The sequence below is a fragment of the Phaenicophaeus curvirostris genome, chromosome 6 (assembly GCF_032191515.1).
Source record: "Phaenicophaeus curvirostris isolate KB17595 chromosome 6, BPBGC_Pcur_1.0, whole genome shotgun sequence".
In the NCBI taxonomy this organism is placed as follows: domain Eukaryota; kingdom Metazoa; phylum Chordata; class Aves; order Cuculiformes; family Cuculidae; genus Phaenicophaeus; species Phaenicophaeus curvirostris.
In genome coordinates this window covers 3,269,539-3,293,279 of record NC_091397.1, presented here as the reverse complement: position 1 = coordinate 3,293,279, position 23,741 = coordinate 3,269,539, and the positions used below count along the sequence as shown (strand labels likewise).

At 37.6% G+C, this 23,741-nt stretch overlaps 1 protein-coding gene across 8 annotated transcripts in view; it reads left to right on the top strand.

The window, feature by feature from the left end:
* Positions 1 to 23,741, top strand: part of NKTR (natural killer cell triggering receptor) — a 43,635-nt gene that overhangs the window by 5,865 nt on the left and 14,029 nt on the right. For 2 of the 8 annotated variants that reach the window (XM_069859133.1, XM_069859131.1), the window contains exons 3-10: positions 3,666 to 3,740; positions 7,522 to 7,629; positions 8,842 to 8,886; positions 10,599 to 10,686; positions 20,043 to 20,072; positions 20,925 to 21,070; positions 21,996 to 22,221; positions 22,908 to 23,060. In XM_069859133.1, the coding sequence (XP_069715234.1) occupies positions 3,666 to 3,740; positions 7,522 to 7,629; positions 8,842 to 8,886; positions 10,599 to 10,686; positions 20,043 to 20,072; positions 20,925 to 21,070; positions 21,996 to 22,221; positions 22,908 to 23,060 (871 nt within the window). Of the gene's footprint in view, positions 1 to 3,665; positions 3,741 to 7,521; positions 7,630 to 8,841; positions 8,887 to 9,196; positions 9,225 to 10,598; positions 10,687 to 17,442; positions 17,476 to 20,042; positions 20,073 to 20,899; positions 21,071 to 21,995; positions 22,222 to 22,904; positions 23,061 to 23,741 lie in introns of those variants that run through there. The other 6 variants (XM_069859132.1, XM_069859130.1, XM_069859135.1 and 3 more) reach the window with 5 other exon arrangements.

Sequence of the window (23,741 nt, the reverse complement as noted above, 5' to 3'; positions counted from 1 at the left end):
GAATAACTAGGTTTGTCTTGAGAGTGTCTGAAATTGACACCTTTATGGCTCAAACATAACATAATCTAGCAAAGCAGTTTGTCTTACATGGAAAAATACATTCAAGCAATACGTGTTTGTCTCCCGAGGCTGTTTCTAAATAGTTAAGCAGCTAAATTGGAGGAAATTGCTGGATAAACATTTGAAATCAATGATTGCTTTGATAAGTTTTTCTAGCAGAAGCCTTTTTTACAGTGTAGAGTGGATATTTCTACCCTGACTTTTTACCACTTAATTTGGATCATGTACCAGTTCTTCCTCAGCTGAAGAATTGATCGGGGGGTTGGAAACAAATAAAAAAGAGTTTTCATCTCTCAGTTTGAAAATAGAGTTCTGAAATTGGGTTATTTCTGGTCATTAAGCTTTCTGATTTCTGTAATTGATATCACTCATTAGCTACATATAGTGCTTTATGAAATCAACATTCAGAACATCTTAGATTTTACATTATGCATCACTTACTGTATGTAATTACCAGCAATGTGAATACTTCTTTTATCACTTACTCTAATTTCTATCAAAAATATTTTTAAAAAGCAAGATATAAGCATGCTAACAAATCAGAATACTTTATCAAAGCATTGTTTGACAAATAATAGGCAAATCTTATGTTATGATTGGATATTTTTCTATGGTATTGGCTAGCACAGAAAGTAATGTACTATCAGATCTACCCTGTGCTACAGAAGAACGTGTCTTCACAGATATGAGCTGCTGAGAATTGCTCTTCTGTTGAGAACAACACTAAATCAAAATGTCATGCCTGCTGATGCATTAAAATATAGATTTTAATAGTTTTTACAACTTCCTCGTGGTACTGGAAGGTTTTGCATCACAGGTTAGGTGAGAGTTTCATTATTAAAAACATAAACCGTGATTTTTTTGGCTCAGTCTGGAAGCAAAGCAAGGTAGTTCTACAGGCTCTGTTTTTGGCTAGAGCCAACTGAAGCAGGATTGTGAGCAGGCATCACCTACACAAATAACTCTTCTTAGCACTTTTTTGTATGTGTTTTAACTTACTTGTCAGGTCTTACGGTTAGTCACAGAAAGCTTGTATATAATTTTGTATCTGGGAAATGAAGCTGAAGGAAGTATTGGAAATTTTCTCTCTACAGTGCAGCTGGATCATTTCCGAGAAGGTGTCTCTAAATCTGAGGAAATCAGTAGCACCTTCAAGGCTTTTTTTATCAGTGTTGTGTCAGCATATACCTCAACTCCCAAGTTTAAAATGAGATGCTTCCTTTTGTTTATTGAGGGAAGAGAGGAGAGGAAGATTTGTAGCTTCTAAGCATACTTTGTACACCTCTATTTTATATAGACCTTTATTTATTTTTTATGAACAATTGTTATTTCATACATATTTGTCTGATCAAGGTGTGAAAACGTGTTTGATCCCTCTGGCACATTTAATTGATTGTCAGTGGAAAATTAAACCTTTCAGTGATCGTGGTATTCGTGCAGTTGAAGTACAATAGAGAGAGGAACCCACCAGATGAGTGCACGGTAGGTGGTTTCTGTCTTGTAAGCACACAGCAACATTTTATTTATATATGTATGTATATAACGGGGTAAACAGTACCTTAGGCTACAGGGAGGAGAGATATCCTTATCTTCTAAACTGGATCTGTAATCTTTGAATATGTGCATCACAAACAGTTTGTGGGAGCTGAAAGGCATGGGAAGCTGGCAGACGGATTACTGACAAAGCACTGGTGAAAGAAACTGTTGAAATCATCAAACCTCAGTAATGAATGTCGTTCTCCATGTTCTGCCTTGACATCCTCGAGAAGTTAAGATGGCATTTTCCACCAGACAAGAGAAGCAGAGGTGTCTGCTGCGCAACGGGCTGAATATGATGAATGCGACTGGTAACCAGGAGGCTCCTTGTGCTCCTGAGGGCACAAGTCCCTTCTGGAGCCCCTGGGCGGTGACACCTCTTGGTTATTTGGCAGCTGTCACCTTGGTACATCAGCAGCTGCTCTGTGTTTCTCTGCTTTTAGTAGGATGGAGATAGCAACAACTTTATCTCTGAAAGGCGGCGTGTTATCTTACACAGTGAATGTGAGAGGAAATCTGTACGTGGCTTTTAAAGCACTTTGTCACTGTTCTTCTGCAAGCAGAGGAGTGGGATTTCAGCTCTCCTGAATTACTCAGCTCTCCTGAATTACTGTGCTTGAAATGAAAATTGATAACTCTTGCAAACCTGTCTGCTATGTTGTGTTCTCTGGATGAATCTTCAGTCCACGTAGCCTTTAATGGTTTCTTTATTCCAGATAGCGGTGGTTATGGTTGCCACTGTTTTATGTAGGGTCTTAGGTTATTTGCTGTTTCTTCATTCTTTGGAGATTATCCTGACCCATTTTCTTTACATTTTCTTGCTGTAATGACGAACGCTCAGAGAACGTTCTTACTGCAGTTAATAAAACAGCTAAAAGCGTATTGAATTTTGATCTGAGAGTACAAAATGCATGTGGTGTTTGTGCCAACAATTCACCTTGCTGGCAATTATATCCCTTTGGACAAAGCCCTGAAAATGAATGCAGCTTCTTAGGAGCCACTCAGACTTTTTCTTGGTAATAAGCTATTGAATAAAGCAATTCTGGTAGTAGTTACTTTTTTAAATCCTACCAGTGCTCACCACCAGAGGACAGTGCTCACTGACAGATGCCTACTGGCCTTCTGATGCCACAGCTGGCCAGTAGATGGGCTTTATGGCTATTCCACAACCTTGAGAAATAGCAACGTTTTCTTTGCTAATCGTGTATTTTTGAAAGAGTTCATATATTTTGGAGCTTTTGGGTTGTTTCTTTTTTTTTTTCCCTTTAGTAATATACATGCTGGTATCTTGGAAACTAAAATAGAAGATGTGAATCAGTTCTAAAATAATTTATATTAATCTGCTCTTTAGTGTTTTAATAATTTTACAGGGTCTGTTGTAACTGCCACCAAGAGCATGGACTTAGTGAGAGTTACTCTCCTCACTTTATACAGAAAGAAAGTTCTGTTTGGGTCATAGTGTTTGGCAAATGGAACATTAGCCATGACATTCTTACTATTTTTCTGCCTGCCTCTCATCTTTCAGATTTAGTTCTTATATGTATTTTTTTTCTTAAACTAAAGGATTTTAGGCCGAGAGTGTCAGTGCATCTGTAATCCTTAGCTCTGTATGGAACTTTTTAGTTAATGATCACAGGGGAGAATAGTGGAAATGTAGTAATTAATGTACTACTTTCACCATAGTACTGGGGGGGACTTATTCCAGCTTTCTGAGAACCTGTATTTATGGCACATCTTTTCAAAACAGAAAAGACAGGATGAACTTTTTTAGCAAATCAGTTTGGCTTTCCAGGTTCAAATAAAAACAGAATCATTGGGAGTTTTAATAAACTGGATATAATGATACTGCTTTTTTCTTCTCTTTTTTTTTTTTTTTTTACAATTATGGTGGTATTTCCTGCCTCATTTTAATATGTGCGTATTTGAGAGATATTCTTATTCTGCTTGGTAAAATAACTTCCTCTCAGAAAATTGTATTTTCAAAATATGCTATTTTCCTTATATGCAGATTTTCTTGTATCATTATAAAGAGTTGTAAAACTCCTAATTGTTTGCTTTTTATCTTCTAGTTGGTCGAATTATGTTTCAGCTTTTCTCAGACATATGTCCGAAGACTTGCAAAAACTTCCTTTGCCTATGCTCAGGTAAGCAGTGTGTTTATATTTAACACTTTTAATATTTCTTACCATCATTATTTGTTTACACAAGTGTAACCCTCAGCATAATAAGTGCTAATTGCTTTTTTTTCTGGTAAATACAAAGCTGAGACTTGTTAACACTGAGGAGGATTTGAATCATAGGATCATAGAATCATAGAATAACCAGGTTGGAAGAGACCCACCGGATCATCGAGTCCAACCATTCCTATGAAACACTAAACCATGCCCCTTATAGCGTGGTGTTCTGCAACTGTGACTGAGTTAGAGTAATAGAGGTAATACCTGATTAAAGAATGCTAAACTGATTTTTATGGAATGAAGACTTTTTTTTTTTTTTTTTTTTTTGTCCCTAGTGTGGGGCTCCTGTAGGTGGAAGTGATTGGCAAGGCTAAAACTATGATAGAATTACTGATCACTCAAGTTGCACAAATGTAATAAAGGCAAGCAATTCTTCAGGATTTATCACGGCTTTAGGGTTTATCAGGAAAGACATTAAATATTAATGTCACTGCACACTGTAATGGTGACATTTGACTTGGGACACTATGTAAAATTTGGGATATATATGATTTTTTTTATTGTGTAAAATGTCGATAATATATAATAAAATTCTGAGTGTATTTCAGGTTTGTAGACGTGCTACAAGGGATCAGAGGACAGGAGCATCTATTAAATCTGAGAAAATGTAATCATTTTTAATAAACAAAGGACTGGAAGGGAATTTGATGGCCCTTTAGAAATCCTGGAATTGTTTAGTGGAAAAGAGGAAAGAAGGGATGTATTAAATCAAAGGGACAGCACTGGCAAAAGAATGTCTGGGTATAATGTAGCACCCTCCAATCTATTTTTTTAAGCATTACTTAACTTCTAAATCTTGTTTTCTAATGATTGGAAGAGTGAGGGTTTTGATGTGTGGGGTTTTTTTTGTTTGGTTGGTTGGTTTTATTTGTTTTGTACAGATCCTCAGGGACTTTTCAGCTGTAAGTTGAAGAATAATTTTGATGAGGTTATTATGGAATTGTTATTTATGCAAAGAATGTGTTCTGTCTCTCTCAATGGTCTCCTGGTCTTTTATACCTGAATGCTCAGCAACTTAGAGCTGTGGGGAAGGGAGTGGGGAGGGTCAGTAGTTGAGCTCTATGAGGGGAGAGGCTTGGTTCCTCTGTAGTTTGGGATCCAAGGCAGTCTGTTAGCAGAGCACGGTGGGGTAAGGAGGCAGAGATGTGGGTTTCTGAGCGATGGGGTCACTGAAAGGCTGGCTCTGCTGTTGATGCTGAAAACCACTTAAGTCTTTAAAAGTCTTGCAAAATAAATTAAAGGCATGAGTCGTCCCCCACCCCAAACCCCTTCTGTTCTGTGCAGAGAAAAAAGATAAATCCCTTCTGCTCCCCAGGCTCCAGTAAGGAAAGAAATAACAAAGTAAGGGACCTTGGATCAACTGTGCCAGTGACGCCTTTGCCTTGTATATGAAATAACTCTTTTCCAGTCATTAAGATACTGCAACAAGATTTTGCAGGCAGCATTTTAACATCTGGCTTCAGTTAGCTGAAAGCTGTTCACTAGTTATGCGAAACAAATTTGTTGATACACTTATGCATCAACATATTTAAGTTCATGTTGTCGAAGCTCGAATTTCAGTGTGATGTGTTCTAGATAATCTCTGTAAAGATTTAGAAGAGCTTTATGATTCTATAAACTTAGTATGAATAGGTCCTAGGAATACTACCTATCTCATTTCTTTGAGGTCTGTGTTGTGGTGCCCCCTCTTTTTGTTCTGTTTCCTGATTTTATCACTTAAGCTTATTAAACAGACACCTTGGGATAGACTGAAAATGGGAGAGAATGGTACAGCTGCCATAGAAAAATGGGAACTCGTTTGAAGTTTATCTTGATCAGAGTAGATTACAAAAGATAAGTACAAAGCGTAGTAGGAGACTGAAGAAGGTAATGTCTGAGCTCTGTGCTCTGTAGCTCTAGAGTTGTTTAATCAAATCCTTACAGCGGCGTTGCTAGAAATATGTTAGGTGGAGATAAAGACAAAGGAAGGAAAAGGTGTTGAAGGTGATGGGGAGTGAAACAAACAAGCAGAAGAAAGAACAACTTCTAAAAAAAAGGTTGACTTTGTTGTACAGCATCCTTGCTTTAATTCTGTCCTGCCATTGGTTGTAAGGTTTCCTTGATATCTTCAGCTGGAACCTGTCTTTAATTGGAAGAACATTTGAAAGTAAGCACAAAATTAGGAGATCAGCTCTTGAGATCAATCTCCCAGACTTAAGAGCTACCTGAAACTTTTGTTTCATTTTTTGCAAATTGTATTTGCTACTGCATACTCGTAGGATAGAATGATAATTTGACAAATATCTTTAAAAATTGGCTAATGAATACATGATAACTTATTTCTGTGGGGGAGGGAAAAGTGTAGAGAGGAACTTGAAGTAATTTAATTTCTTTTGGTGAATGCAATGCTTACGAGAATTAATTTATATTAATCGCTTGTCTGCTGTGGTAGTTATCAATCTTGATCTCAGGATGGCTGAGCTTGGAGGCTGGCGTTGCATTGGTTAACATGAATTCTTTTCTCATTTACGCTAATTACATCTGTGTTACCCATTAGTTTGCCCGAGGGCTTTTTTTCCCCATCAACCACCCTGAACTGACAGTTTCTTCCAGCGCTGTTTTATCTGGCTGGTTTATCTGCATCGTACATGCTATTTTCCCTGGCCTTTTGCCTTGTACTGTCAGAACCTTGATTTTCTTAGCATCTAAATAGAACGTTCTACGCAAGGATGCCATCTCCTGCACAGTATGAGAGAGGAGAACTGTGTCTAGGGGTAGTAGGCCCATCTTGGTCATCCACATCCTTCACAGAAGGATGAATTGGCAGTACCGGAAAGGATAGTGAAAAAGGGACTGCAAAGACTGCCCGTGGTCTAAAGCTCAGCCCTCACCTTAATGTACCCACTCAATTACCCAGTCAGGGATTCTGTTCTGTAAGGGGCTTATCCATAGCCTGAGGAACATGTTGAAATGTGACCCAGAACATAGGCAGATACGTAGTGATGGGATTTTCAGTGCTGTGGCAGAGGGGTGCACGTTTTGGGGTGAAAGGGCATGCGTACATCCCTGTAATTAATAGCTTTGCTTGGAAAACTTCTGTGGAAAATGGGATAGGAGGAGACATGGGTTATGGGCATAGAGAGTCAGGGTAGTAGCAAGTAAGTTCTGTTCTTCAGCAGTTGTGATAAACAGCAGTGCCATGAGTGGGGTTTGTGCCACAAACTGCTTTTTGCCCTCACCCTGGCCCAAATGGGCTGTTCGGAATGGAATGTTTGAAATTTGGAGTGATTTGGCCATCAGTTAATTTCTGTTGGAGGAACAATAGGTTTTGGAAAGGGAGTGTTGGCTGGGGATAACAGGTACACATACCCATTGGAGAGCACTACGTGGTATGGATTATACCGGTTAACTGTCCTCTGAGCGAGTGTGGGATGCCTGTTCCAGTGGTGGAATGAAGCTGAAAGGTGCTGATAAGTACACCCTTTCTTGGGAGGGGGTTTTATTTTAAGAAGAATCCTAATTTTTGCTTGAGAGTCCTTTGTATATGGGTCCATTCTGCTATTAATGAGCGGTGAAAAGGCAGGACAGTGTTATCTTTTATAGTTGTGCTATTCTTATGGCTCTTTTATATCCATTAGGACTAGAGAGGTTAGACCCTTGGAATTTGTTCAGTGACAATCTGTAGATTCTTTCTTCAACCTTCTTGCAGGTGAAAAAGGAATTGGCAAAATAACTGGAAAGAAGCTGTGTTACAAAGGCACTACATTCCATCGTGTGGTTAAAAACTTCATGATTCAGGGTGGGGACTTCAGCGAAGGTAAAATATGTTTTTAGAGCTGAAACGTTTTTAACAGAACAGAAATGTTATAACTTATGGTTATAATGTAACTTTAGAAAATGCCATGGAAGTATTAGAATGCCATAAAACTATTTCCTTTGCTGTGAAGTGTAACGCAGATCACCCACTTGTTTGTTAACTTTTGAAATTATGAGTTGTTTCAACTGAAGTAATATTTGTTTAGAAAAATGTGTGAAGGTAAGAAAGGGAAAAAAAAGACCATACTTGAATTGATAACACCTGGCTTATTATTTTGGATTAGATATTAGTAAGAAATTTTTTGCTGTGAGGATGGTGATGCACTGAAACAGGCTGTCCAGAGAAGTCATGGTTGCCCCATCCTTGGAGGTGTTCAAGGCGAAGTTGGATGAGAATTTTGAGCAACCTGGTCTGGTGGAAGGTGTCCCTGCCCATGGCAGAGGTGGAACTGGATGATCTTTAAGGTCCCTTCCAACCCAAACCTTTCTATCTGTGATTAAAACAATTTAAATCCAAACTGAAGTCTGAACTGCAATGCTAGTAATGCTCTATTGATACAGCGGCATAACTTTTTGAATAAGGTTAAAAATAATTAAGTAACAAACAAGCTGGTAGTGTTCAATGGATGAGTCTCTAAAAGGAGATTTTCCTGGAGTTTCTTTTTTTTATTTCCTTCCCTGCAGTATGTATGCAAAATAGTGTTTTAGCCTGTTGTCTTTCCCTAAGTATCTGTCCTTACCAAACGCCTGTCTTCTTCGCTCTGTCCTAAAGTCTTGTACCTGATAAAACAGGCATGATGAGGGAATATCTTGTTTTGAGAGTCAAGCAGAAGTAAGGGTATCTTTTCTTATCTGATCCAGACTCGTAGTTTCTCAGCTGCTTTGAGCCAGGCACAGTTGTTGATCATACCTACTGTTGTCTTTGTTTGTTTGCTGCTGTTGTTTTTCTGTCTTTTGCTGCTTTAGCAAATACCAGTGAGGATTTGGCTTTGGAGCCCTGCTGCAGACTTCCCAATGTTCAGAAGTCCTAAGTCAGTCTTCGTGCTCAATATTTTGAGTGCCAAGGGGATAATGCATGGCTGTGGCTTTTAATTAAGGAGCTTATGCTCAGATACTCCTAACTGGCCAGAGTGTCCTGGTTTGTTATAAACTATTATGTAAAATTTTCTCATAAATGAAACAAACGATTTAACTCATGCTTTTTAATGTGTAGGTAATGGAAAAGGAGGTGAATCTATTTATGGTGGCTATTTTAAAGGTAAGAGGACAAATACCTTTGCAGATTCTTTATTCAGTTCAGAGATAAACGAATCTTGATTCTCAAGCTACTTAATGAAAACAGGTCTACATATAGATCACCCTTTGCATGAAACTAATGTTGCATGAGAATTATTTTATATGCATGACTTCCAGATAATTTTTTTGTAATATTTAACTTTAACTGACAATTAATTAAGGCTAACATTATTGGTTAAACATGACTTTCAGCATGGAGGTTAGGCAACTTTATTCATGAATAAACTCCTATCTTCCTGCCTAAAACTGTCAACATATTCTTTTGTTTATAGAGAATGTGGTCTTTTGCAAAATGAAAAGGTAAGAGACAAAAGCTTAGTAACACAAATTCAAACTCTGTTCCCTTGTACCCTCCCTAGTAAATATATAGACAACTGATATGTCCGTTTGTAGATGGATATCTGTGTTGCTTGAAGAACTGAAGAGTTCTGTGTCTAACCTTTCTGAGGGTTAATGACTTATTCCGAGAAAGAATACTGGCATAATTTCCAGCTCTAAACAGTTATTTCTTCTTTTGTTAATGTCCCTTTCCTTCCCTTCCCTACTCAAGGTTTGTATGCTTAGTGTTCCTTTCTAGAAGTGTTTGACTTTGTTTATATGCCGCACAAGTTATTTTACCTGCAAAGAATGTGTAAATAAACGCACATTTACCTCTTTTAAAATCTGTTGTGGGAAGGAAAACGGTGAGTTTGCAAAGTATTCATTTTAAGACATATAATTGCAGTTACTATGGTATTGAGGTGTTAATAAAGGCGCTGTATGTGTTTGTGACAGCCCTTGGCCCTCTGTTTTCCCAACAGCTCTATGTGGTTAAGTGCTTGCTGTTAAGTTTGCCTTCAGCTGAGATGTAGTTTGGTGTTGGAATATTACAGCCTTGAGTCAAAGTAAAGTCTTGAATAGATCCGCTTGCTACGAAGTTACTAGGGTTTGTTTCTAAAGTCAGTGAGTGCTAAACATGCAGCATTGTGTTTTGATATGTAATCTTAAAAATAATGGCTTTGTACACTGTAATTGCTGGTTTTAGCTTTGGAAATGAGCTTCAGAAGATCTGGTTTTATATTCTGCTGTATAACCAGAAGTCCTCTTTAATTCACTGGAGTATAAAATGCATGTTTACTTTAGTCTGAATCAGTTTTATACTTCGGTTGCAGGAAGAATATGTTCTAGAGTTTCTTATTCAGTTATCCAGGGCTTTTTCACTTGTGTGTTCTGAGACATCCTGCTTTGAATGGCTGTCTCTTAGCTTGCCATACCATGGTTTTTATCTCTCAGTCTTTCTACCTGAGATGCATGCTGCGTAAATAATGGTACCACATGTGTTAAGTCTTGTTTGAGGATGTGACTAAGTCTGCCAGCCTTGTTCCTATTCAGAAAGGGCTGGGTTTAAATGATGAAATTTAATATTTATTGAAGACGCTAATAATGACTTTAAATTTCTTTTCATTAGAGATGTTTATGCTATATCTGAAACTTAAAGAATGCTTTCATATCTGCTTCTACTGTAACTTTTGAAAGGCTTGTTTCAACTTGATTTATGCTTTTTTATTTTTCACCCTGTCCATGTTTCTTCGACGGCAGAAGAATTTCTCCTCATAGCATCCATAAATTACTAAGAAACTTAGACTTGCGTCCCTGCCAGGGAAAATCTGACAAACATATTTTTTCTTCAAACAGATGAAAACTTTATTCTCAAACATGACAGAGCGTTCCTTTTGTCAATGGCAAACCGAGGGAAACATACCAATGGTTCCCAATTTTTCATGTGAGTAGACATAATACTGCAGTTGAGCTTTTCTTAAACAGAGAAGCGCTGTTCATGAGAAAGATGGTATTGCTAAATTATTTGTTATCCACCTGATTTTAAATAAGATTGAGTGGGTACTTACAGTGTAAGCCGTAATAGGAAACGTTAGTTATTGCAATCTGCTTGTGGCGTTAATTTGGACTAGAAGCTGGTACTACATGGATGTTCCGTGTTCATTGTTTTTTACCTTAAGAATATGGCTTATGCAATAAATCCTTAGTGTGCAGAAAACAGATTCTTTGGCTTTACGTGTGTTCCAACCAAATCTTAACAGGTTGTCTGCAGATTACAGTGTTGAGCATCGTATGCAAAGGGAGTGAGATCTAGAGGTGGTTTGTATGGGTTTGCGTGTCCTCTTCAAAATATGATGAATTATAATTTAGCTGGGGGAGGAGCTTGGTTGGCTGATTTTTTCTTTTAGTGAAGGATGATTGAGAGTTTTGTTTGTTATTTTGAATTTTGGGTGTTTTTAACTTTATTTTTGAGTGTTTGTTCCTGACATGCTTTTCTTCTATATTGCTGCATAATTCTGTTAACTTGTGCATATAATGAGTACTTTGGTACCAATACGATGTAAAATTATGTGCCAATAATCAGATATTTCCTTCATTAACTTAAAACAAAAAAATAAATCCCTTCTATTATGTAGCCATATTCCATTAAATTGTAGAAAACGCGTGAGACTCTACCATCAATAAGTAGTCAGGCCTGATTTGTCAAGGTCTTGTGGCTGAAGTACTTGTATTCTAGGTTCAGTATTAGTATTTTAAACTCGCTAATAATATCATGTTTTACCCAATTATTCCTCCTGTTAACTCCCTTTTAAGAAAAGCTGCCTCTGTTAGTGTTTAACAGTTTGAATTTGGAAAGATCTGGATTATAACTTTGGGCTTGTGCTGAGAGGAACTTTGTGAAATAATGCTGGTGGTGTCAAAAGTAAATTTTACTGTAGCTACTTAAATAGAAAAGCTATTTTTTTCTTTGCCATCTTTCTTGGGGCGTAAGAATGAATGGCGCTTCACTGTCCTCCATAAAGGAGTAAATTGTCCTTGAGAACTTATCTTTCTTTTTTTCTCTGCCTGAAAAAGATCTTCAGTATGATATGATGAAGTTCAGATAAGAGACATTTTTAGGTCTCTTCCTAAAAAATGCCCTAGAAATGGAAAATGAATAGCAACCTAAGAGGAAGTCTTTCACAGTTACCACTGTTCTGACTTTCTGTAGAGATAAAATTCTAAGTGTAACCTTGTTCTCAGTTACCTTCAAACCAAATTTTAGTTGTTGTGATTCATTACAGTAAATCTGAATGGATATATGGATACATCAATATGGAAAGCTATAGAAAAAAATCCAAACCCTTGTGGTTTAATAAACTCTACAAGACATCGGCTCACTGTTTATTACTTTATGACTTATCTTTTGGTTCTCTTGTTGTAATTTTCCATTTTTAAGCTTATCTGAACAATAGACATGAAACCTTAATGCTGTCACATCAGTCAAGAAGCTGTCATTTGAGGGCTCTAAAGTTTCTTTTCTCTCCTGCATTTAATTCAGAAGTCACTTTCTTCCCCTTATGCTTAGTAGGCTTGGCTTACTTGTTCAATTAGACGTAACAGGCACAAACACCTTGTCTCTCCCCACACACCAAAACAACCTGCGGGTGTGTTAGATGCTAAATTTTAATCTACGTGGGACAATAAAATGAACAGTATTTAAAAGCACTATAATCAAATACAGAAGATTCAGATTTCTTCAAAAATTCTGGTTTTTTCATCAAATCACTGTAAAGAGAAAATGTTCATTTGATGGGAATTCAGACAGAGTAAGATGCCTAACAATCGTTTCTGTGTAAGCTAAATTCATGTTGACTGCTTATAGGAATCTGAAGTAATTTTTAGAGTCCTGGGATATCCTGCCTGGCCTTCAGCTGCTGGGGAGAGGGATGTGGATGTTCTGAAGGTCTTTAGTCCTGCCAGCTTGCCCTAGAGTCAGGCAAGTGAAACAAGCCAGCAGGAACTTGGTGGGCTGCTGTCTTAAGTTTTTAAAACATGCTCTAGTGCTTTGAGTTCTGTGACCCTCTGGACTGGAGCTTTTTTCATCCTACCACATGCAGACATCTAATGCTGTTTGAGGAATCACTGGGAACTCCAAGACAGGGTGTGCAGGTATGATGTAGCACCTGCAAGACACCCTGAACTCCTGGAGTAGCAGCTAGAAGCCAGGGAGGACACAGTAGGGTAGCTCAAAACGCTCCTTAGATCCTACCAGCAGCCACGGTGCCTGGCTCGCTTGCAGATGTCTTTGCTGTTCTCAGGTTTATGTATTGAAGATGAAACCCACTTTTGGCCTTCAGAAGGGCAACTGATCCTGGGAATGAACGTGTAGTTGTGAGACCTCACCTGGATTACTGCCTTCAGTTCTGGAGTTCTCAGTGCAGGAAGGGTATGGATCTGTTAGAGCAAGTCCAGAGGAGGTCATGACGATAATCGGAGGGCTGGAGGACTTCCCATATGAGCACAGAATGAGTGTTGGGCTTGCTCAGCTGAGAGAAGAAAAAGCTCCGGGGAGACCTTCTAGCAGCATTCCGGTCTTTAAAGGGGGCCTACAGGAAAGGTGGGGAGGGGCTCTTTATCAGAGAGTGCAGGGATTGGATGAGGGATAACAGTTTTAAGCTGAAAGAAGGAACATTTAGATAGGAAAAAGTTTCTTCCAATATCTTATGAGGTTGGTGAGGCACTGGCACAAGTTGCCTAGGAAAGTGGTAGATGCCCCCAACCCTGCAGGTGTTCAAGGCCAGGTTGAATGGGGCTTTGAGCAGCCTGATCCAGTGGAAGGTGTCCCTGTCTGTGGCAGCATGGTTGGAACTGGATGGTCTTTAAGGTCCCTTCCAACACAAATCATTCTATGTACAACTAGAGAATCCATACAGAAGCCACTGAGGCCGCACACAGAGGCAGGTGTGGATGTGTACAGCCACCTGCAGAGTCAGGTTCATGTTCAGTAGCTCTACTTATGAATGGGAGATGGTGAAGCATACAGGTCAACCATCTGCCTTTTTATATAGATTTTTTAATGGAGGAGTTTTGGTTTCTGCTTCATAGTATGGAAAGTTTTAATTTCATGATTCAAAGTAGGAAACAACTCCTAAAGAGAGTTTTTGACTAGGCGGTTTTTGACTTAACTTTAAAACGCAATGTATTAAAGCAGTTAGTCTTGCTTGGTGACATTTGTCTGATTACTTTAGGGAATGTACCGTGCATCAGTACAGCTTTTTTTAATAAAATATATTTGTTTCTGTTAGTGATACACTTTAAGCTGAAATTGTTCTTATTCTCAAGAGGGTGCTCAGTTATTCAGTAATTTGTCATTAAGAAGTACATTCTTCAGATGTGTAACCTGAAAATTGTGTGAAAGGCAGCCTTTATGGGCCGTCTTACTGTTTGAACATGTTGAGTTTCATCAATTAGATTTATAGAAAGGGAAATAGTTCATCTCCACCTGAGCCTCTTTAGATCTTTGCATTTTTTCCATAGACAGCTGCAGGGATGAGAACTGCATTTTTCTATCATACATGTGCTTTGTTTAGCAGATAAGGTGTGCAGATAGTGCATTTTATTTTATCTGTCCTACTAGGGCTAAAATAATAGTAAGAATCCTAACTATAACAGTTTTGCTTGTTCATCAGAAGTGTTTTCCCTGCTTTCCGCAGTTTGGAATAACTAGTCTTTACAGAAAGTAATTAGGCAGCAAATCTCTCTGGCAGTCTGTACTAACAAACTGGTCACAGCAAGACTCTGTAATGTCTAAAAATTGTTGAAAGTTGAGCAGTGGTGGTCAGTTTTACTTGAAATAGAAGCTCCGGATTAGTTTTAATATAAACAAGCATCCAAGCAATCCTAAACTATCATCAGCTTTCTTTTGATTCATTGGGAATTTCTCTGACATGAATGAATTTGAAGCACTTATAAGGAACAGTAGGAACTGGGCATGGAAAAGACAGTCTAAGTATTGTTAGGAAGCTCCAGTGAGGACAATGTGAAAAGAATGAATGTAAATTAAAGCACTGGTAGAAACTGAAAAGATGGAGAATAGTCAGAATTGTGTATATGTAGTGTCAGAAGTGCTGTGTTTAGTGCTCATTGACTGATTTTTTTTTTTTCCCCAAGTTCTTTTTTCTTTTTTTTTTCCTACTTGAATAGGAGTAACAGCTGGGTTGGAACGACACCGTTTAGCTAGAGCAGGATACAAAGGGAATCTCTTTATAATGTTTGGATTTGAGAGATTGGAATTTCACTTTTCTGTACTCAGAGGGATCTGTTGTCGTGCTTTATTGCACACCTGTGTTGAAGGTAGTTGTAAGTTACCAGTTTAAACCAGTTCTTTGTATTTTCAGATAGCACCACTGTTCATTTTCTTCATTTCTGTGAGTAACTTCTTAGAACCACCAGTTATTTAGCAGATTTTCTGAACACCGCTTGAGTGTGTTCATATTTGTAAACTGTCCGTTTCCATGTTGATATATGGAATCCCAAGGATGGGGTAGAGGTTTACAGTTACCACTAGAATCATCTTCCTTTCTCTTTAGACTCTAATCTCTGTTTTAAGCTGCTGCCAAAAGGATGTTTATTATTAGTTATTAGGGGACTTCATTTAGAGCCTTGCATGAGTGTAGCTCATTCAAGGCCAGGTTGGATGGAGCCTTGAGCAGCCTGATGTAGTAGGAGGTGTCCCTGCCTGTTGCAGGCCGGTTGGAATTGGATGATCTTTAAGGTCCCTTCCAACTCAAACCATTCTATGATAGCTAATGTCTTTAGGTCCCTGATTTATTTGGGCCAGGAGATGGTGGATGTTCCAGCTCAGTGGCTGTATTAGTTGTTAGGTGATGTTCTTCTTGAGCCATGTCTTCTGCTTTTCAGTTGAGCCGATCTGATAACGGAAGCCTGTCTCTTTAGAGGAGCTCCATCATGCCTGTGGCCGTGCCCAGTAAGGAAAATTACTATACAAAAGCATTGAAAATGAATAGATAAAGTACTACAAAATTAATGAGACTCCTGATCCTATGAGTGCTTGCATGGGCTTAACTTTAACTTTACTTCTGTTGTTGCACAGTCTGTCAAGCTACACTTGCTAGAAAAACAGAAGTGGCTGTGCAGAACAAAGCATAAAGAAAAACCATAGGAGGCAAAAAAAAAAAAAGCAACCAGCCTCTGTTGTCATTAGGAAGTTTTGTTTAATAATTAATTTATTGCCTTGTTATTTAGCCATGCAGTTTACTGTTGAATACATCTTTATTACAGTTTAAAGAGGAGTCTTTGGTTGTGTTCCTTATCCATCCAAATGCTTGAAACTCTTGCCTCTCTTTTCAAAAGCTGTTTCAAACTTGAAGCTGTTTTGCTGTTACTGCTAGATTTATGCTATTTTTTTCCCCACTGAGGGTGTTGTTAGTTCAGTGTGTCTCTCAAGCTTTGCTTTCTTGCTCAAAATTAAATAGCTGGTTTTTGTTTTAGAAATGTTTTGTGTGTGTGGTGCTGTACCTAGTTACTAAATTCAAACAATCTTAACAATTCTAGTCTGCTGAGTGAAGGGTAAAATAAATTTTGAGGACTTCTGTGGTTTGATTTTACAAATTATTTCTGAATGTTAGGAGCTTATTAATAGTGGTTTGTTTCAAAGTCTTTTTGGTGAGCCAAACCAGGTAACAATCAACAGTTACTTTTTTTCCCACTGTGAGTGAAATACCTTTGAACTAATTTTTGAACAGTTGACAGTAACATAAAGCCCTAAAAATTTTATATGAAGGAGGTGATGTTGCGTTATCTTTGATCTAAAGTGGTGTAATGGGCCCTTATCACACAGGAAGGTCCTGTTGGCTTGGTCAAAAGTTGATGTAAAAGCAGAGCCTGCGTGAAAACATTTGTAGGATGCTTTTGTGTGTAACGGATAACAGATCACTTCAACCTTCGGATATGTAGGGAGGCAATTAAGAACTAGTAGGTTTTTGGGGAGAAAATAAATGGATAAACTGAAGTGATCAAGCAGTTTTAAGATGATACTGCTGTTCAGAATTACACCAGGGCAAAAGTGCAGTATTAGTTGTTGCAATGTGCGTCTGTAATTCTGAACACCAGTAGTCTAATAGCAATCCACATTTTAAAGAAAAACCATATTTCTCTTAGTTTTAGAAAAGTTTCATAGTACAAGGGAGTTGTCGGCTAATTGTGGAATGTATGAAGTTGCAGACTTACTGACTTAACACGCTTCATTTGTAAATTGGAACATTTAAGCTGTGGTGGGCCACCTGATCAAGTACATACTTAGGGCTGGGTTCGGCAAAGCGTTTGAACACAGATGTAACTGCAAGCATGTGAATAAATCTGTTGAAATCAGTTATTCATCTGCTTAAAGTTGTGCATGTGTTCTCACACTGGATTGACACTTAGAGGGGAATGGGAGGATTCTATTTTCTAACAATTTATCTTTGTAACAGCGTGTGCAAGCAGGTTGTGTTATGTTTTTGTTTTCAAGGCGAATTTAACTGTAGTTTTCAAAGTACCTTATATTCTAAAGAAAATTTAGAGCCCTCTTTTAGGCATCCTTGTTCTGCATACAACTTAATTAAATTAATTTAAAACTTGTGTTTAATAAAACATAGACTCAGTTTTGTCTGAAAATGTATTACAATTTATTTCTGCCATTTTTGTGTAAAATTTACAGAAACAGTGTTACATCGTGCGCTCCAAAGGTAATGTCTCATTCCTCTAAGGCTGTGTCCTTTCCTTTTCTTTCTGTTTTTTATCTTTCTTGTTTTTCTGAACATACTGTTATGTGCATTGAATCCTTTGTTAGGACTGAGGTTCTTGGGTGGGGGGTAATAACGTGCTTTTATAAAAAAGATGCTTTTCTCTTCAGCAGTATCTTATACCAATTTACTTTAAAATTGAGCGAAGAAAGGGTTTTGTCCTTCTGTAAAAAAAACCTTGGATGATAATATATATATTATAAGACAGGTTTTTGAATGTTTTAAATTATAGAAGTTCTGTATAGAAACGCTTTATTAAAATATTATTTTAGGTGAGGAACTGTAGGTTCCTATAGCACAAAGGCAGTAAATAGTTTTTCTCCTGCTTGAGTTTGGAAGCCAAAGCAAATGGTCAAGGATTGAAAGGCGGAACATATGCAGAAAACCTTGAATTGATCTTCTAAAGTGCATGGTTTCATGATAAATGTCACGTTACAGCCCTAACATTGAGAACTTTCAGAGGCATAATGAGGAGCTGGGTTACTGCTTCCCGTAGGAAGTCTGTTAAGTCACTTCAGCCCTTGTCATACATCTGAAAATTTTCTTTTGGGATAATGCTTTCCCTTGTGTTTTCACTTCATGAAGTAGTAAGTGACAAAAATCCAATCCATTTTACTAGTCGATTTGCCATGTAATGGCAGAAAACTCTACATGGGTTTTAACGTGCCAGCTGTCCCCTTCTTTGCCCATCGAGGATGAGGCTAAAGAAAGTAGATGGCAAGATGCTTAGTTGGTCTTCAGGTGCTGCTGCTGCATGGCAGGAGCACATCACTACAGCGTACGCATCAAGTGTGGTTGAACCTGTTGCTGTTTCTAACTAATTCTAAGCACTAAGTCTCATTTAATCTTGGTTTTGTTGAAGCAATCCACTTCTTTTTTTCCACTACTTGAAGTCAGCCTTATAATTAAGCCTGCTTTAAACTGTTTACTAAACAGCAGGTGGATAATACAGTTAACTTTTGCTTAAAGAATTTCCAAAGATGTAAGAAGTTTTCTGCTTGTAGCAATATCCTGTATTAGCAAGGGAAAAACAGAACATCCCCTATTACTGAGAAATTAAGTATCATCCTGATAGCATATTTTTCCCTGTGTTAAACTGAAGTTTTCTGTATTATTTCGTATTCCAGAAGTTGGCATTTGAAGCTCGAAATGATCAAGAGTGTAAACACTCCTGATTCACAGTTCCATCTTCTGGCTTGCGTTCCCGCACTGCAGTGTTTTGTGACCTAATAGTTTAAGACTCAAGTTGGAGATATGTGCTTAAAAATAAGTATTTATTATAGCAGTGCAAAACTGACGTCCTTGCACCACATCTGTATTACTGTAAATTTAGAAGAAGCATCTGTGATTGACTTTGAGAAAGAAGAGCTCATTAGAAGGAGGTTGGAAAGGCAAATTAGTGCCTGGGACAGGCGAGAGGAAGAATGTTTTCAAATATTAAAATGACTTCAAATGCAAATTATGTTGACTCTCTTATTTATTGGGGAGGGGGAGGAAAAAGATTAATACAAGTTCTGATGTTCCTTTCTGAATTTTATCTGCATAGCGAGGTACCCTGTGCAACATAGTGCAGGCTTACTTGTAGGAATAATTAGTAATTTCCTTTCTTTATTTTGGAAGAGGGTATAGGGAGATACTAAGTCATAGCATTATCACCAAAAAGGTGACTCTTAAGGTATAATTATATGCACTTAGCCTTCAATTTTCCAATTTGAAGTCAGTGTAGAAATTTGGCATAACTCCAAATGCCTTTTAGGATAGCGTAGAAAATGGAATGCAGTTGCATTTCTCCTTCAGGCTAGAAACAGCCAGACGTCGGAAGCTGAAAAATAGGGATGAAATCTGCTTTTATCAGGGAAGTAAACTGTAGGGTAGCATCGAGTGTCTGCTTGCATTGTGCTGCTTTTGCTTTTGGGAAGCCTGCGATCTTAGGAGCTGAATTGCTGTAGTCTTGGTTGTTAAAGATAGATGCATTGCTTTATGTCCTGAGCCATGAGGTCAATGAGGTAAAAGGAGAGTAAGAAAGTAATGGGGTGGGTGAGTAAAGAATCTATCCTATGTAATAACTCTTCTTTTTCTAAATAAACTGACTTTAAAGTGACCTTGTAGTGCAAAACACAATTTGAGAAACATTTGAATTCCATTAATTACGCAGTACTTATTGCCAAATTCTGTCTTCTCTGTGATTAAAAATGTTAGTGAGTTACACTTGAACGTGTAAAGATCCTTATTTGAAGATTGCTTATTGCATGCATAAAATGATACTTGGAACAACTTTTAAATACGCGCAGTTAGCAAAACTTCAAATCTAATGTAAGTGTATAAAAACTGTGTGTTTAATCTGTAAAGTTTTTTTTTAATTCCATGTAAGTAACTGGTTTTTTTACTATTTTTTTGTCTTACCTTCACCTCTTTTTTTTTTTTTTTTCTGTGCCATTCTCTTCTTTTACTTCATCTAAATCCCTGATTTAATTTTTTTTTTTACCATCTTACCATCTTGCCGTTTGTCAAACAGAACGACGAAACCTGCTCCTCATCTTGACGGGTAAGAATCCTTTATGGTTTCCCTACTGATAGCTAAAATTAGAAGGTTGTGAGTCTTCACATGTTACATTGAAAGTAGACAACAGTGGGGAAACAAATTCTTAATTTTGTGGAAGAGCATGCAATAGGAAAGCATGGAAAACATAAGCTTCATTTCTATAAAAATTCTGAGGTGCAACTTATTTCCTAAAACTGATCAAAAATTGGAAGGTCTTAAATCCTAACATTCATTTCCTTAAAACCGGTTGCTGCTGTGTATCCATAGATCAGTGAGTTGAAATGTCAAGTTTAATGTATGTGGATAGTACTCTTGTTTTTGCAGCATGACTTTAATCCCTAAAATATATTAGTTCCTGGAAGCATAAGTTATGGGGTAGATTGTAGAAGGACAGAGAAATATGGTGCAGTAGAACAAAACTGGCGATTACTTAACTGTAACTGTCCCTGCAATGCCAGTGGGAATTTGTATGCTGGATTAGTACAGACCTATAAATGCTGCTTCCCTGCACTTCTTCATCATCTTTATACAGTCTTTTGATGTCTGATGCACAAAATTACAACAGTGGAAGGATGGATTAGAAATGATGGATCTGTTTACCCTACCCATGTAGAAGAGAGTAGAAGGACATCAAGTATTTATCTCAAATTGAACCGGAGTGGACCTGTTTCATGTTGCATAGAATCTTTGCATTTTTAAATGTAAAAGTAATAGAAATCTGAAGTTTAATACATTTTAAGAGCCAGATAATGCCAGTAAAGCTGAACGTTTCTGTTTCAGAATGGCTTTTAAAATCTGAAATTAATTGGAAAATAATTACAGCAATATAGAAATGCCTGTGCTTTATTTCTGCAGTGTACACGTTGTCTTTGGACTGGTTATTTCTGGGTTTGAAGTAATAGAACAAATAGAAAATTTGAAAACTGATACTGCAAGTAGGCCCTATGCTGATGTACGAGTTATTGACTGTGGGGTGCTGGTCACGAAATCGGCAAAAGATGGTAAGCATGCTGAAGTTAACTGAATTTTAACCTTGTTTTCAGAGTATAAAAACTATGCCGACATCAAGAAATCAATAATCATAGAATCACCATGTTGGAAAAGACCCACCAGGTTATCGAGTCCAACCATTTCTATGAAATACTAAACTATGCCCCTCAACGCCTATACATTTGAGCCTCTAAATCTTATTAGTTCTTTTAGGCCTTTAAAACTAAAATCTTGATGTTGATGGGGAAGGCACAGCGAGGGAAGAGGTTTTCTGACCTGAACCTTTGTGCTTGGCAAAACATCTACCTGCTTCCTGTTCTTCTTAATTAATCTGAGCTTGGTGTGACATACACAAAGTAATTAGAACTTATTTTTCTGTGTTTGCACAATGGAGACACAAACATAAGCTTCTCTTGAACTTTAATTTTGTGTAGTTTCCAAAGGTTTACTTTAAGGTCACATAGTGTTAATATATGCAGCTTGTGTAGTCACCATCATTTTCCTTTTCATGAGAGCTCGTAGGGAATACATTATCTTAAATATATATTTGGACAGTTGCTGTGAAGTTGTAGAGTGTTATAAATTTGAGTTTTCTACGTCACCTTTGACTTTCCTTGAGGATAATGTGGTTATTGATGTCCTTTAGAGAAAGTCAAGAGGATAGATAATGTAAATCTATAAGGAGAGAATGACAAAGTTTGGGAAATAATACACATACAACTGAAGCTAAGACTTACTCTTTCCTAAACTTTTTTTTTGTAACCTGTGTATTGCTTTCTGTTATACTTTAGTGCAACTCGTTGAAAAAAGGTCACTTCTCTGAAGCAGTACGTGTTTAGTTATATATGTGTATGTAAATTGTATGTTTTATGCTATATACACACAAACACCCCCATGCACATGTATGCACTGTAAATATTTTATATCTGCTTTTAGCTTTGGAGAAAAAGAAGAAAGTGTCTTCTGACTCAGAAGTTTCAGACTCCTCCTCTACTGCATCAAGCTCTTCAGAAACTTCATCTGAAAGTGAAGATGAAAATGAAAGAAGCAGAAGAAGAAGAAAGCGTAAGAGAAGGGCTAAAACCAAACAATCAAGAAAACGAAGAAAGGAAGAGAGGAAGAAAGAGGATCCAAGGTGCAAGCGAATCTCAAACCAAAGACGGTGACTAGGCTCTTAAATTTAAGAATTTCAGTAAAATCTGAGAAATTCTACTTTTTTTTGTGAATTACTCGAGCAATGGGCCGGAGGGAGCATTTGGATGTTGATGGTTGGTTTTTATAAACAAACAAATCCAACCAAACAAAAAAAGCTGAGCTTGTTGCAGAGATTTTTCTATGAAACAACTTAAGGTCTTCGTAGATAGAAGTGGAGTAACTTTGAATTAAGCCTCCCCATCTTAATGTATAAGGTCAAGGGAGGTGATTCTTCCCCTCTACTCTGCTCTCGTGAGACCTCACCTGGAGTCATGCATTCAGTTCTGGAGTCCTCAGCACAGGAAGGACATCAGTCTGTTAGAGTGAGTCCAGAGGAGGGCTACAAAGATGATGGGAGGGCAGGAGTGCTTCCTTTGAGGACAGGCTGAGAGAGTTGGGGTTGTTCAGCCTGGAGAAGACAAACAGCAAACTGAAAACAAAACTTTTTGCTCTAAAGCAAGGACTGGACCTTCTTTCTAATAATAGTTCACCATTTTTTGCATAAAATGAGTTGTTAATGAAATATGTTTTGATTTTTAAGGCATCTTAAGGCTCAGTGCATCCTATGGGCATGTTTTGGAATTTGCTTTGAAAAGCAGTGTTTATCCACTGACAGTTAACTTTGATTTATCAACTTATTTTTCCCCGTAGCAGCCTTTCTGACAAGAGTGATACAACAGAAAAAGCAGTCGAAGTTAGCACAAAGAGGGACAAACCTGTGGTACGTCCTGAAGAAATTCCCCCAGTGCCTGAAAATAGATTTTTGCTGAGAAGAGATGTGCCTGTTGTCAATATAGAACCTGAACCGTAAGCATTGTGGAGCTTTCTTATTATGTTGACTTGGTGAAAACCGTGCATAAGATTATCCTGCCAACATTGTGTTTCTAGTACTGATGGTGAATAATGGATGTAGTGTCAGAATTTCTAAATGAGGTAATTTAATTGCTCTTTCTACAGTTTTCTTTGTAGTATTCCTTACCTGTGTCAGGGTTTTTCTAGTCTAATAGTAGAGTTAGTCTCATTGCTCCTTAAGGGTTATGCATGTTACGCTCTTGATCTCAATTACAGATGATGCAAAAAAAAAAAACCCTGAATGAGTGATTCCGGAAGAAAATTTGCAGTATAAACCACAGCAAATATTTGATTGCAGGGGAAATCTTGGACTGGGAGAGGTGGTGTTTCATCTTTCTTAGACCAAAGAAGAAACTTTGTCTCAAAATGAATCAGCCAGAATTTTATGACTCATATGTGATTTTGCAAATAAGAGAAAATACTCTTCTTTTGATACAAGGGAAGTCATGAGTTCACAAGTTACTTTCAGTTTGGTTTTGCCTCTCTACAAAATTGCAGTTAGTCTGAATCCAGAAGTAATAAGTTACATGGCCAGATATGTCTAAAATCAGTTTGTTTGTTTGTTTTCAATTTCAGTTAAATTCAGTATAGACTCCTTTTCTTGAAAGATTGCTTTACTTGTGTTTCCACTGCCTT